Source organism: Engraulis encrasicolus, chromosome 10 (genome assembly GCF_034702125.1).
Source record: "Engraulis encrasicolus isolate BLACKSEA-1 chromosome 10, IST_EnEncr_1.0, whole genome shotgun sequence".
In the NCBI taxonomy this organism is placed as follows: Eukaryota; Metazoa; Chordata; class Actinopteri; order Clupeiformes; family Engraulidae; genus Engraulis; species Engraulis encrasicolus.
In genome coordinates this window covers 20637315-20649814 of record NC_085866.1, presented here as the reverse complement: position 1 = coordinate 20649814, position 12500 = coordinate 20637315, and the positions used below count along the sequence as shown (strand labels likewise).

The 12500-nt window shown below is 45.3% G+C and overlaps 1 protein-coding gene across 1 annotated transcript in view; it reads left to right on the top strand.

The window, feature by feature from the left end:
• Positions 1-12500, top strand: part of ampd2b (adenosine monophosphate deaminase 2b) — a 38004-nt gene that overhangs the window by 2867 nt on the left and 22637 nt on the right. Inside the window, exon 2 of the mRNA XM_063209631.1 lies at positions 11697-11821. Coding sequence (XP_063065701.1) covers positions 11792-11821 — 30 coding nt within the window. The 5' untranslated portion in view covers positions 11697-11791. The remainder of the gene's footprint in view (positions 1-11696; positions 11822-12500) is intronic.

Below are 12500 nucleotides of genomic sequence, written 5' to 3'. Positions count from 1 at the left end.
CATAAATGCAATTTCGTAGTGTGCAGTGTTCACTTGCTTTGGCGTGCTGTGTCACAATGATAATAGGAGTTGGAGTTTCCCAATGGTCATTTTAAGGATTATAAATGTGCGTTGCTCTCCAAGTTCACTTTCTTCACTTTTATTAGGCGGTAAATCATGACCTGCTTTGACATCTGTGACATCTCCAGCTGGGTCTGATGAACGGTGGACTCACGTGTAAACGTAAATGTATACATGGGTTCACCTTGTTCATAAACATGATGTTGTGAGGAAGACACTGGCAGCCAACCACTCGAGCTAATTTTTTGACCGACAGCGGTTTCCAACAATCAGAGGTTGAGTTGTGCGCAGCTAGTGCTGCGTAGCCAGGAGAGGAAAAAAAATCTAGAACCCATGTAGCCTATTCTAGAGGGGTGTTACTCCCCATGGCTTTAAGACATAGGGGAATAACCTGGTCAAATAGTAGTGAAAATTCAGTTTGGCTGGAGCCTAACACTTGACATTTAACCAACCATTTTCCCCCTTCATTTTTTCTGACCAAAATAAAACATGCATTTAATAATCACATTTTTAGTTTTCTTTTCTACCAGCCACAATCATATTTCTCTGGCATTTAGCTGGTTTTGCTGCCTTGTTCCTATCTACACTTGTTGCTGCAAAAAAGTACTGGATTCCACCACCAACACTCTCTAATGATATTCTTTCTTGTTTGAATACTAAATCCTGACTGTTAAGTTGTTATTGTTGATGTTTTGCTGCCAGAAGCCACATCTATGACTGCGACCTCCAGAGCTGGACTGGGGGAGAAACAGGGCCCAGGCACTTTTGACTTAAAGGGCCCCTCATAATTAGCAACGCAGAACTGACTCACCGATGGCCCCCGCACCCTTGTGGGCCCCTACATTTCTGAAAATAGGGGCCCACGGGGGTGCAGGGCCTACCGGGAAATGCCTGCTAGGGTTAGGGTTAGGGTGCCAGATGGCCAGTCCAGCCCTAACGACCTCTCAAGCCACATTCTGGACTGGTGTGGAAGGTCGTGTGTAAAACTACTCTGCAGGGGTTTTGAAATGTTCAATGTCCTAATGATGGGCTCCAAGTTCATGTGCTCCCCTCCAGGGGGCTGGCTGGGTCACCTTCTGATGGCTTGTGTGCTGTAAAACTATCTAGCAAGGGGTGAAAGCGCTATTCAGACATACCACTATTCAGACACCAGATTTGCTGTAGGGTCAGGGTTAGGGTCAGGGTGACTGCATGCACTCTCCCTAAACTGATAACACCTGAGCAACGTAGCACAAACCACAGAAATGGCAGATTTCGGTGGGAAACCTGATTGCTTGTGTGCTGTAAAATTATATAGCAAGGCATTCAACGCCCTTACTGCGAGCTGTTCTTCCAGTGGAACGCTGTAATCGTCACTGAAAAACCTTAACTACCATAGCACTATACCACTATGACATATACACAGGGCCTTTCGTAATACATTACGACTTGGTCATTGCCATTCTGGTTACAGCTAATGTATAACAGGGGCCTCAGCTGGGTTACAGGTTATCTTGTCAGGGTGGGTGGGACTAAAACTTGGTTGTTGTGCTATGGTTGGGTTTTTGCTGCAGCTGGGTGGGGTGACTCAAAACTACACAAGCCTTATACCTTCTACTCAGCAAAGCGTTTTAAATATTTTTTTGGGGGGGGGGGGGCTTTTCATGCCTTTATTGACAGGACAGTATGAGATGCTGACAGGAAGTGAGTGGGAGAGAGAGATGGGCGAGGACCGGGAAATGACCCTGTCCGGACTGAAACCGCTGTTATAACCTCATTGTCAACAAAATGGTTTTAATAAGTTATCCAAGACTCCCTGCATTGTCATAGCAATGTTGTTTTGATGTAGTTGAGTGTTTTCAGAAGAGATTGAACAGGCTCGTCGACAGACCCATCTGCAGTAAGAAGCTACTGTCCAATGTCTGCTGAACTCCATCAGCATGACTTTAACACAACATTTTGAGTGTAACAGTAATATGAATTGGCCTAGTCCAGTGTAACATGTCACACTTATATTCAGTGGTATACTATATGCAGGTGCCTTTGAACCATCATACAATATGATGGGAAAGAGTATTTGTGAAATTTGTGATAGCCTATAGTAAGTGTGTGTGTGTGTGTGTGTGTGTGTGTGTGTGTGTGTGTGTGTGTGTGTGTGTGTGTGTGCGTGTGTGTGTGTGTGTGTGTGTGTGTGTGTGTGTGTGTGTGTGTGTGTGTGTGTGTCTGTGTGTGTGTGTCTGTGTGTGTGTGTCTGTGTGTGTGTGTCTGTGTGTGTGCGCGCGCGCCACACACAATTTTAGTCTATTTAATGTTCAACAATAAATTACGGGTTTGGCCTGTGAATTTGTCCCAGATTTGGATTCTGACCCGCTGTGAAGTTGAGTTTTAAACCCTTGGTGCAAGGGGATGCTTCCATCTGTCCTGTCCTCTGGTTGCACTTCCTGCTCGTCTCAGTTTCAGGTCAGGTTGTGACTATGAGCTGAGGACAGACCACAATGCAGGATTGGCGTCTGTCTGTCTGTCTGTCTGTCTGTCTCTCTGTCTGTCTGTCTGTCTGTCTCTCTCTCTCTCTCTCTCTCTCTCTCTCTCTCTCTCTCTCTCTTCTACAAAGACGTGGTGCGTGGACAAGGGGATATGGTCAGTCAGTACTGGTGGCAGGCTGTCTCCATTTCAAGCAATGTATCTCCATTATTCAGTGCTTGTCAATATATGAGGAAGGTATTTAGCATTTACATAGATTACTCATGTTCGCTCACAAAAATGACATTTATTTTATGGTTCAATGCTAATTGTAGCATTTTATATAGGCTAGGTAGGCTACTATCAAACTTCTGATATTACAGTTTACGAAACATTTCCATGGCTCTTCTAGTTGACTTTAAAATACCAAGGGGAAAAAAAGCATTAAAGTTGACTAATACATCACCCAACTGAGCGAATCCCAAAAGTGCAGTCAGTTCTGAAATCACATGATCTGGACAACACGACTATGGCTGAGTGGTCAAATGTCCAGTCTTGTTGAGCCAGCTGAATAAATCTCTAAAATATGTTGCCCCCCCCCCCCCCTTAGCTCTTAGATTTCCCTTTTGTGTGGTGTGCTGCTCTCGCAATCCTCCTCTAAAGGGGATGAAGAGGGAAGGAGACCCACGCGGTTGCGTAACCATATAAAAGAGCCAGCAGCCAGTGCTGCTAAGCCAAATATAGCAGCCATTAGCAGATTAGTAGGCAAGCAGTGCAGGGCAGGGCAGGCCTGTCAGCAGCAGCTGCCTTTGCCGCTGGCCGCATTCAGTCAGACCAGCCTGCTGTCCAGTGCCCACCCTACTGAGGGGCTGAGGGGCAGTCATGGGTAAATGGTTAGGGCGTCAGACTTGTATCCCAAAGGTTGCCGGGTTCAACTCCCGAGCCGCCAGGTTGGTGGGGGGAGTAATTAACCAGTGTTCTCCTCCATCCATCTCCATGATTGAGGTACCCTGAGCATGGTACCGTTCCGCCGCACTGCTCACTTGGGGCACCATTGGGGGCTGCCTACTTGCACAAGTGAGGCATAAATGCAATTTCGTTGTGTGCAGTGTGTAGTGAACACTTGTGTGCTGTGGACTTCTGTGTCACAATGACAATGGGAGTTGGGCTTTCACTTTCACTTCACTTCACTTCACTTTTTAACTAAAGCGACTTACAATCGAGAATGCCCACCCTTTCCCACACTGCCAACAGTATGTACTGCTCACCCTCCCTGAGTGCCTGCACTGCCCAACTGCTGCCCACTCTGCGCCCTCCCTCAGCTGCTGTGCAGTCACCCATAATCCCCTCCCACGATGCCCGTTCTTGGCTGCGATGCTCTTTTTTCGACCACTCTCCACCCCAACATGCCCAGCAGATGCCAGCAGGCATGTCACAACAACACAAACCCCACTCCACCATCTACCCACCTCCTTCAGCACCACGCCATCTTTGGCCCTGAGTGGTAGCACTTTGATGTGCATGGGAGGACATGTAGCCTGGGAGTAGGCTACAAAGCTATAAATGTCATAAGAGAAAAGTGTATATGTGTTGTATTGTATAGTGTCTACATCAAGTTCAAGTTTCAAGTTTATTAGCCATGTCAACAGTTTAAAAATACAGTTGCTAGGAATGTACTTGAGCTCACACATTCAAAAATACTAAAATCTGTGTAAGTTATTTATCTGATTCCATTATCTGATATTAAGCACCATTTTGATGAATGTGCGTGCCATTTACCTGACTTAATTTTATAAAGGCCATTACTGCTGGCACTCAAGCCAAGACAATCTGTGTAAATCATTAAAAGTTTTTTTAAATATACTTTTAGGGGCTTTTGTGCCTTTAATTGATAGGATAGTCTGAATGGTGACAGGAAGCGAGTGGCACAGAGAGACAGGTTGGGATCACAAAATGACCCCTGCCGGACTCGAACCGGGGTCCCCGTGTGGGGGGCTTAGTGCGCTACGCCATAGCGCCCCCCCCCCCCCATTACCCTGACACTTACTGACCATCTCCATCTCCATTATTGACCATACTCTCTATGGACTATGATGAAATGCATACAGTAAACATGGTGCCCGGCCAATTCTTCAAGACACTGTATGAAGGATGCAAGTTCAATAACAACTGACAAACTGCCAAAACAGATTTGCATCTGAGCAGTAATGTTCCATCTCTCCTACTGTAAGCCTCTAAGCCAAACCATAGTTTGTACGTTTTCCAACCATAAAACAAGATTTACACTATTGTTCATGAACTCAAAACAGGTCTAACTACTGAATTTGCTTTGAGACTCTCCACGGACTAAAAACACTTTTGAGAAGAGAAGATGTTCCATCTGTACTTCAAATGAGTAATAGTAGTAGAATGAAGATATTGATACTACGATATCAAAGGAAATAAAGAAAGAGAGAGAGAGAGAGAGAGAGAGAGAGAGAGAGAGAGAGAGAGAGAGAGAGAGAGAGAGAGAGAGAGAGAGAGAGAATTGATACACAGATGAAGCAATTCCTCTTCCAACCATGCAAGCTAATAAAAAAACCTGTCTAGTGTTGCTTTGAGTGGCACAGAAGAGGCTGAGTGAAGCGTGATGTTCTCTAGAGCCTCTTTCATGGTCTAGGAGAGGAGGAGAGAGTGGGCAGGTCTGGCCTGGGGGAGAAATAGGGCCCGGGCACCGCTTAAAGCCCCCCCCCCTTCAAATTAGCAGCGCAGAACTGACTCGTCGGTGGGTCTCGCACCCTCGTGGGCCCTTATTTTCAGAAATGTAAAAAATTAACATTTCTGAAAATAGGGGCCCACAAGGGTGCTGGGCCCACCGGGAAATGCCCGCTAGGTCAGATGCCCAGTCCAGCCCTGAGAATGTGGGAGACAGACGGGGGACCTACTAATGGACTCCTTTGTACAGCATCTCCATCGTACTGCAGCTTGCATTGCATTAAACTGACGCCACAAGAGGTTCCTCGTACAAACACTATGCAGTCACTTGTTCATTCGCCCTCTGGGCCTGTGTAAAAGCCTCTGCATGTAGTACTCGCACACTCATGCACACACACACACACACACACACACACACACACACACACACACACACACACACACACACACACACACACACACACACACACACACACACACACACACACACACACACACACACTCTCTGTCTCTATGTGTGTGAGTGTGTGTGTGTGTGTCTCTCTCTCTCTCTCTCTCTCTCTCTCTCTCTCTGTCTCTCTCTCTCTCTGTCTCTATCTCTCTCTCTCTCTCTCTCTCTCTCTCTCTCTGTCTCTCTCTCTCTCTCTCCCTCTTTCTCTCTCTCTCCCTCTCTCTCTCTCTCTCTCTCTCTCTCGCTCTCTCTCTCTCTGAGCAGCAGTGATTCAGAGCAGTAAAGTGGGAGGTGTGAAGTGGGATGTAGGAGAGCCTGAAAAACAAATAGTGATACAGAGAGGAGAGGAGGCATGAGGACCAGAGAGGGTGCATGAGGATGAGATGGGAGAAACAAAATGGACAGCGTACAAGAGAGAGAGAGAAAGAGAGACTGTTTGTGTGTGTGCGTGCATGTGCGTGTGTGTGTGTGCGTGCGTGCGCGTGCGTCTGGGCTCTGTTCTCACTCTGTGCTTCTTCCTGCTGTAGGTGTGTGTGTATCTTCACAGGGACACGCTTGTCATATGGCAGGCTGAGCTCACTGCAGTCTTTGCTCTCAACAACTCTCTCAAGTCCATTCAGCCTTATTAATTGTTATGGGGTGGGCCCTACCATGTCTTAAAGGGACACTGTGTGAGATTTTTAGTTGTTTATTTCCAGAATTCATGCTGCCCATTCACTAATGTTACCTTTTTCATGAATACTTGCCACCACCATCAAATTCTAAGTATTCATTATGACTGGAAAAATTGCACTTTTCATACATGAAAAGAGGGATCTTCTCCATGGTCCGCCATTTTGAATTTCCAAAAATAGCTATTTTTAGCTGCAAAAATGACTCTTGGACCATACTATAAAATATTTGTTTATTACTTCGTACACTTTCATGTAAAGATCAAATTTGGCAATAGGCAGCACAATTTCAATGAGCAGCATAGTTGCAGTACCTTTTTTGACCATTTCCTCCACAGTGTCCCTTTAATGCATAGTGTTTCCCAACCAGGGGTACATACCACTAGGGGTATGCGAGCATACCATAGTGGGTATGTGGAAAAATGTAATAATAACAAATATATGGAGTTAAGTCACATTGGGATAAAGGAGCAGATTTAGAGCATGAGTAAGCAGAAAATTGCTTAGGGAGTACGCAAGACAAAAAAGGCTGGGAAACTCTGTCAGGGCACTGGGTTACTATGCTGGCGACCTGGGTTCGATTCCTGCTTGGGTCATTTGCCAATCCTTCTCCACTCGTTTCCTGTCCCTCTCTCTCTCACTGTCCTATCCTAAATAGAGGCACAAAAGCTCTAAATAGTAGGCCTATCTTTAAAAAACTTCTCATGTGCATTATTACACAATATGCAGCAGCCTGTTAGATAGGTTCCTATTAACCTCCTTTTCGACATTCATGCATAATTGAGGGCTGCCCCCTTGCACGGATGAGGCATAAATGCAATTTCGTTGTGTGCAGTGTGCAGTGTTCACTCGTGTGCTGTGGAGTGCTGTGTCACAATGATAATGGGAGTTGGAGTTTCCCAGTTGGGCTTTCACTTTCACTTCACGTGTGCATTATTACACAATAATAAACAGCAGCCTGCAGCAGCCTGTTCCCATTAGCCTCCTTCTCGACATTCATGCATAATTACACAACATGGCAGCTTTTTTTCATAACAACATGGCAGCTCTGCGTTTGCCCTGCGTTTGTCCTCCTGTTTAAGATCTGTGTCATCATGGCCCTTCCTTCGGCCTTCATATTCTGTGTCAAGTGAAGTCATATCATGTAGGCAACAACTACGTAGCTCCTTAACGGCTTTAAATTATTCATATGTGTGATACTATGTTCTTGCTGTTATCTCGACCTCAGTAATTACGGCTCATGCATTAGGCCGTAAGGGGGGCGCGGAGGCATGACAGGGGGGGCGTGTGACATCTGATTTTTGGGTCCCCCCCCCCCCCAAGGAAAGGATTTCCTGTCTCGCCAATAAGCCAATATGTTTTAAGCATTATATACATAATTATAAACGGTAACACTTTATTTTAAGGATACATCTATTAGCACTAATACATACAATATTAATGCCTGTGTAAGTCACTTGCAAGGCATGTACTAAGCAAAATAAGACAGTTGTTAGACATTTATTCGCAAATGTCTTGTTCATGCACAATAAGGGATTTATTACCAATATAACCTTAGTAAGGACCTAGTAGACCTAGATTTCTATTTATGAGTAAGCAGTAAGGGCCAAAATACAATGTGTATAAGCTCCTGGTAAACTGTGTGAATAAACCCTGAACAGTGTGAAAACAGATGTGGAATAAGGGTCCCTATTCTAAAGTGATACATTGCTCAGCCCAGATTGCTTAGGGCCCCTGCACTACCTAAGGCCCCCACACTACCTAGGGCCCCCACTCTACCCAGCCCCCCGGGAAGCAAAGTGTAAAACCTCTTCTGCATCAGTCTAATGAGGTATGTAGATCTCACTTAACTCACTCAGTTTATGGTTAGTAAATAGGAAGGATTATATAGCAAGGATTGGACATAAACTTCTCAATGACGGTGGGGTGGTGAGATGTCATATTTTCATACACCAATTAGTTTTTAATGTAAAAACCATGCAATGAATGCAGAATATAACAATGAGAAATAGTTTGGAAGCGAAACTAAGCTGTTCCTTTGTGATAAATAAGTTAATGTTTGAGAAACTTAGCTCCAAGAAGTGCAGTGCATGATGGGTACGCCCTTAGTCAGAAATGCAATGCATGGCCAATGCAGCAATGATAATAGTTCTGTTGTTACGTACATGGCAAATTGTTTGGATAGCAACTAAATTGCACGAGTGAGGGGAGGAGCTAAGGACGTAGGTAGGCTCAGAGCTGGGTAGGTTGTCTGTTGGCCTAGATTGCGTACCCATCATGCACTGCACTTCTTGAAGCTAATGTTCTCAAACATTAACTTAATTATCACAAAAGAATAGATTATTTTCGCCTCAAAACTAATATTTTAATGTTCTGGATTGATTTTGGGGGTTTTTACCATTAAAACTCAGTGGTACATGAAAAAAAAATTACATCTCACCAACCCACCGCCATTGACAAGTGTACGTTCAATCCTTGCTATATATAGGCTCCTGTTACCTCATTCACATTAATATGAACAAGAGAAAATTGGATGACTCAGCTGGTGATATTAGAATTATTACATGTATCCTTACACTTTGCTGATATGGGGGGGGGGGGCTAGGTAGTGCAGACTTGGGTGGTGTGGGGGCCCTAGGTAATGAGGGGGACTGGTAGTGTTGGGGCCTTAAGCCATCTGGGGTGAGCAATGCATCACTTTAGAATAGGGACCCTTATTCCGCATCTGTTTTCACACTGTTCAGGGTTTGTTCACACAGTGTGTCGGGAGCTTATACACATTGTATTCTGCCACTTACTACTTACTAATAAATAGAAATATAGGCTTACTGGTCCTTACTAACGTTATATTAGTAATAAATCCCTAATTGGACATGAACAAGACATTTGTGAATACATGTTTAACAACTGTCTTATTTTGCTTAGTACATGCCTTACAAGTTACTTACACAGGCATTAATATTGTATGTATTAGTGCTAATAGATGTATCCCTAAAATAAAGCGTTACCTTATAAACATTATATTATTAATTGTCATATAGAAAATGAACACACATCTGCATTCCACTTCCCTATTTGTTTTATATCACCAGTCACCTTTCCTTTGATTCTGCACCGCGCAGCAATCGTAAAATCAGTCCGCGCAGGTACTGCTGTTGCTTGGGGGTTGTGGGGGCTCGGAAGCATCCAGACCCTCCGAAGGGGGGAATGATGGGAAAAGTTTGAGAACCACTGCATTAGGCCACAGTTTTGAATAGATTTTCAAAACACGGCCTTGGGGATGTTGGTCGAATATACAAGCCAACCCAATAATGTTTAACGACACTTGTGAAGTGGCATGCCTGTATGTGGCTCCAGACCACATTGTTTTGAGTGGCCCAATTTTGAACAGCTATCTTTCTTTTGACTCAGTCTGTGTGACCTGATTGCCTGATTGCTTGAAGGGAAAACTGTCTGTTAGCATACTTTAGCAAACGAAGGCACATGGTGGCCTCAAAAAACACAAGATTCCCCTGTGTACCTGTGTGTGTGTGTGTGTGTGTGTGTGCATGCATGTGTGCGTGTGTGTGTGGTGCATGTGTGCGTGCATGTGTGTTGCGTGTGTGCGTGCGTGCGAGCATATCGGTGTGTGTTCTGTCATTGTGGGCAACGGTCCTCCTTCCGACTCTGGCGGCGGCACAGTGGTGATAAAATATTCATCAGCTGTGTGAATATTTCATAGGGGACCACAGTTTAGCAACATTAATATAGCGTCCAGGGAGCGACGTTTGAGCACAGCCACCGAGAGACAGTGGAGACTCCTCGTTCAACACAGGGTGATTGGGGCAGCAGAGTCAAAGCAGTTTCCCCAGGAGGAGCGCTCGTCTCTCGGGTGTATCAGGGAAGCCAACAGCTGGTTGGGGTGGGGGGACAAACAGGTCACTTGTCCCCGTGCCCCAGGGAGAGAGGGGGAGAGTCTACCATGCGGCTAACCCGGGTTCGATTCCCAGCCTGGGTCCTTTGCCGGCTCTTCCCCATCTCTCTCTCTCCCCACTTGCTTCCTGTCACCACCTTCACTGTCTTATAAATAAAGTCAAAGAGACAAAAAAATATATTTTAAAAAGCGACAAAAATGTTGTACAGTGCAACAAGTGGGATGTTGGGTGGGAGACACTATGTGCAGTATTTACCGGTGAGTGGTGTTAACCAAGGTGCTTTCTCGCCTGAATGGTCCACATTGTGTCCAGAGACACTAACAGCTGCTGACCTCAAGTTTCAAGTTTCAAGTTTATTTATTTAACACAGGGACAGCATATATGAATAACATTTTTTTAAATGCACAATGCACAAGATTGTAGCCGTAGGGCTAATTTCCATCTTTTGTCCCTTTGACAGGTTAGATGGTCCCTTAAAACGAAATACAAACAGTATTGCCCAAGTTATAAAATAACCTCATCTTTCATAGCCGCCCCTCAACGTCCCCTGATGCTTTATGTACACATGGAGTCAGGACCGCTGAAAGCTTTGTCCTGGCCTGGCCTAGGGAAAAGTCAGTTGAAAGACCCTCTAACCCAGGGTTTCCCAAACTGGGGTGCGTGCACCCCTGGGGGTGCGCGGCCTGCCTTAAGGGGGTGCACGAGCTGAATAGAGCAATGGCGGATATGGTAGTTTTTATCCAGTATTAATGAACATTAATATAGTTTTTAATTGTATGGTGCATTGTATGCTGGAAGGGTCCATCTGAAGTGTAGTTTAATTCAAAGTTTGGGAACCCCTGCTCTAACCCAAAACATATGATCTAATGGTCCCAGGACAACTGATCTATTTGTCCGCCCCCTGTCAGCTTCCCTGCATGGAATGGACCGCTCACTTTGCCATTTCCTACTAGTCCAATCTTCTTGTTGTTTACTATCCAGCCAGTTGGATATTGTTACAGCCAGGACTTGTTTTCAGCACGTCACTCACTGCTTCATATTCTCTTACACATCCAGCAGAGGTGAGTGGTGTGGGAGCAGAGCAGGGAGCAGAGATGCTGGTGATTACTGAGAGCATTTTTTGATGTCTGATGGGGTCATTCTTTCTTTTATTCCCTTTCTTCTGTCCTCTTTCTGTCATCACCTCTTTACCCTCCCTCTCTATCTCCCACTTTATCTCTCTATTCCCTCTCCTTCTCTCTCTCCTTCTCTCTCTCCCTCTCTCTCTCTCTCTCTCTCTCTCTCTCTCTCTCTCTCTCTCTCTCCTCTCTCTCCCTCCGTCCTTCCCTCCCCGTTATCTTTCTCTCCCCTTGCTTCTCTCTGCATCTCTCTCCCTCCCTCTTTCGCTCCCCTCCCTTCCTCTGTTCCCTCTTTCCCTCTCCCTCTCCCTCTCTATCTCTCTTCTCCTCTTCTCTATCTCTCAATCAGATCTGCGTGCTGGCCGCCACCTCCTCACAGCTCAGCACTCGTTGCCTGGAAACCCTCTGGCCCTCAAGCACTGCCCCATCGACCTGCGCACCTCCATGGACGGCAAATACAAGGAGATCGCAGAGGTGAGAGGCACCCACGCACACACACACACACACACACACACACACACACACACACACACACACACACACACACACACACACACACACACACACACACACACACACACACACATACGCACACCACACACAGCACATGTGAGATCGTAGAGGCGAGTGAAACATGCACATGCGCACGCACGCACGCACGCACGCACACACGCACGCAGCATAGTATAGAGCCTGATGCTGCTTTCCTCTGTCACTGTTTTGTGAATGTGATTGTGACCAGAGATTGTGTCAGGCGATTTAGAAGCATTGGATTACAATGAAGTTAGCATACAATGAAGGCACATTTTTTGAATAATATTGGTAGTCATAAGGCCTAATCTTTTCTCTCTAACATGCTCATCCTAGAAAAACATTTATCTGCATTTTTCTTAAAACTTAAAACCAACTAACTGGTTGGTTGCACATTGTTCCCCTGATCTTCTGGTAGTGTGCAGTGACATTATGCGGTGTGTCAATTGTACACTAAAAGAGTTGGATCAACACTATAAGTGTTGAATTTGATCTTTTGGGGGTTTAATTAACTCTGCAAAATTTAGTAAGAGTCGTACATCACAGCACATCATGCACACACACGCACACATACGCACACACACGCACACACAAGCTCTCCTCTATTGCAGTACTGTGAATA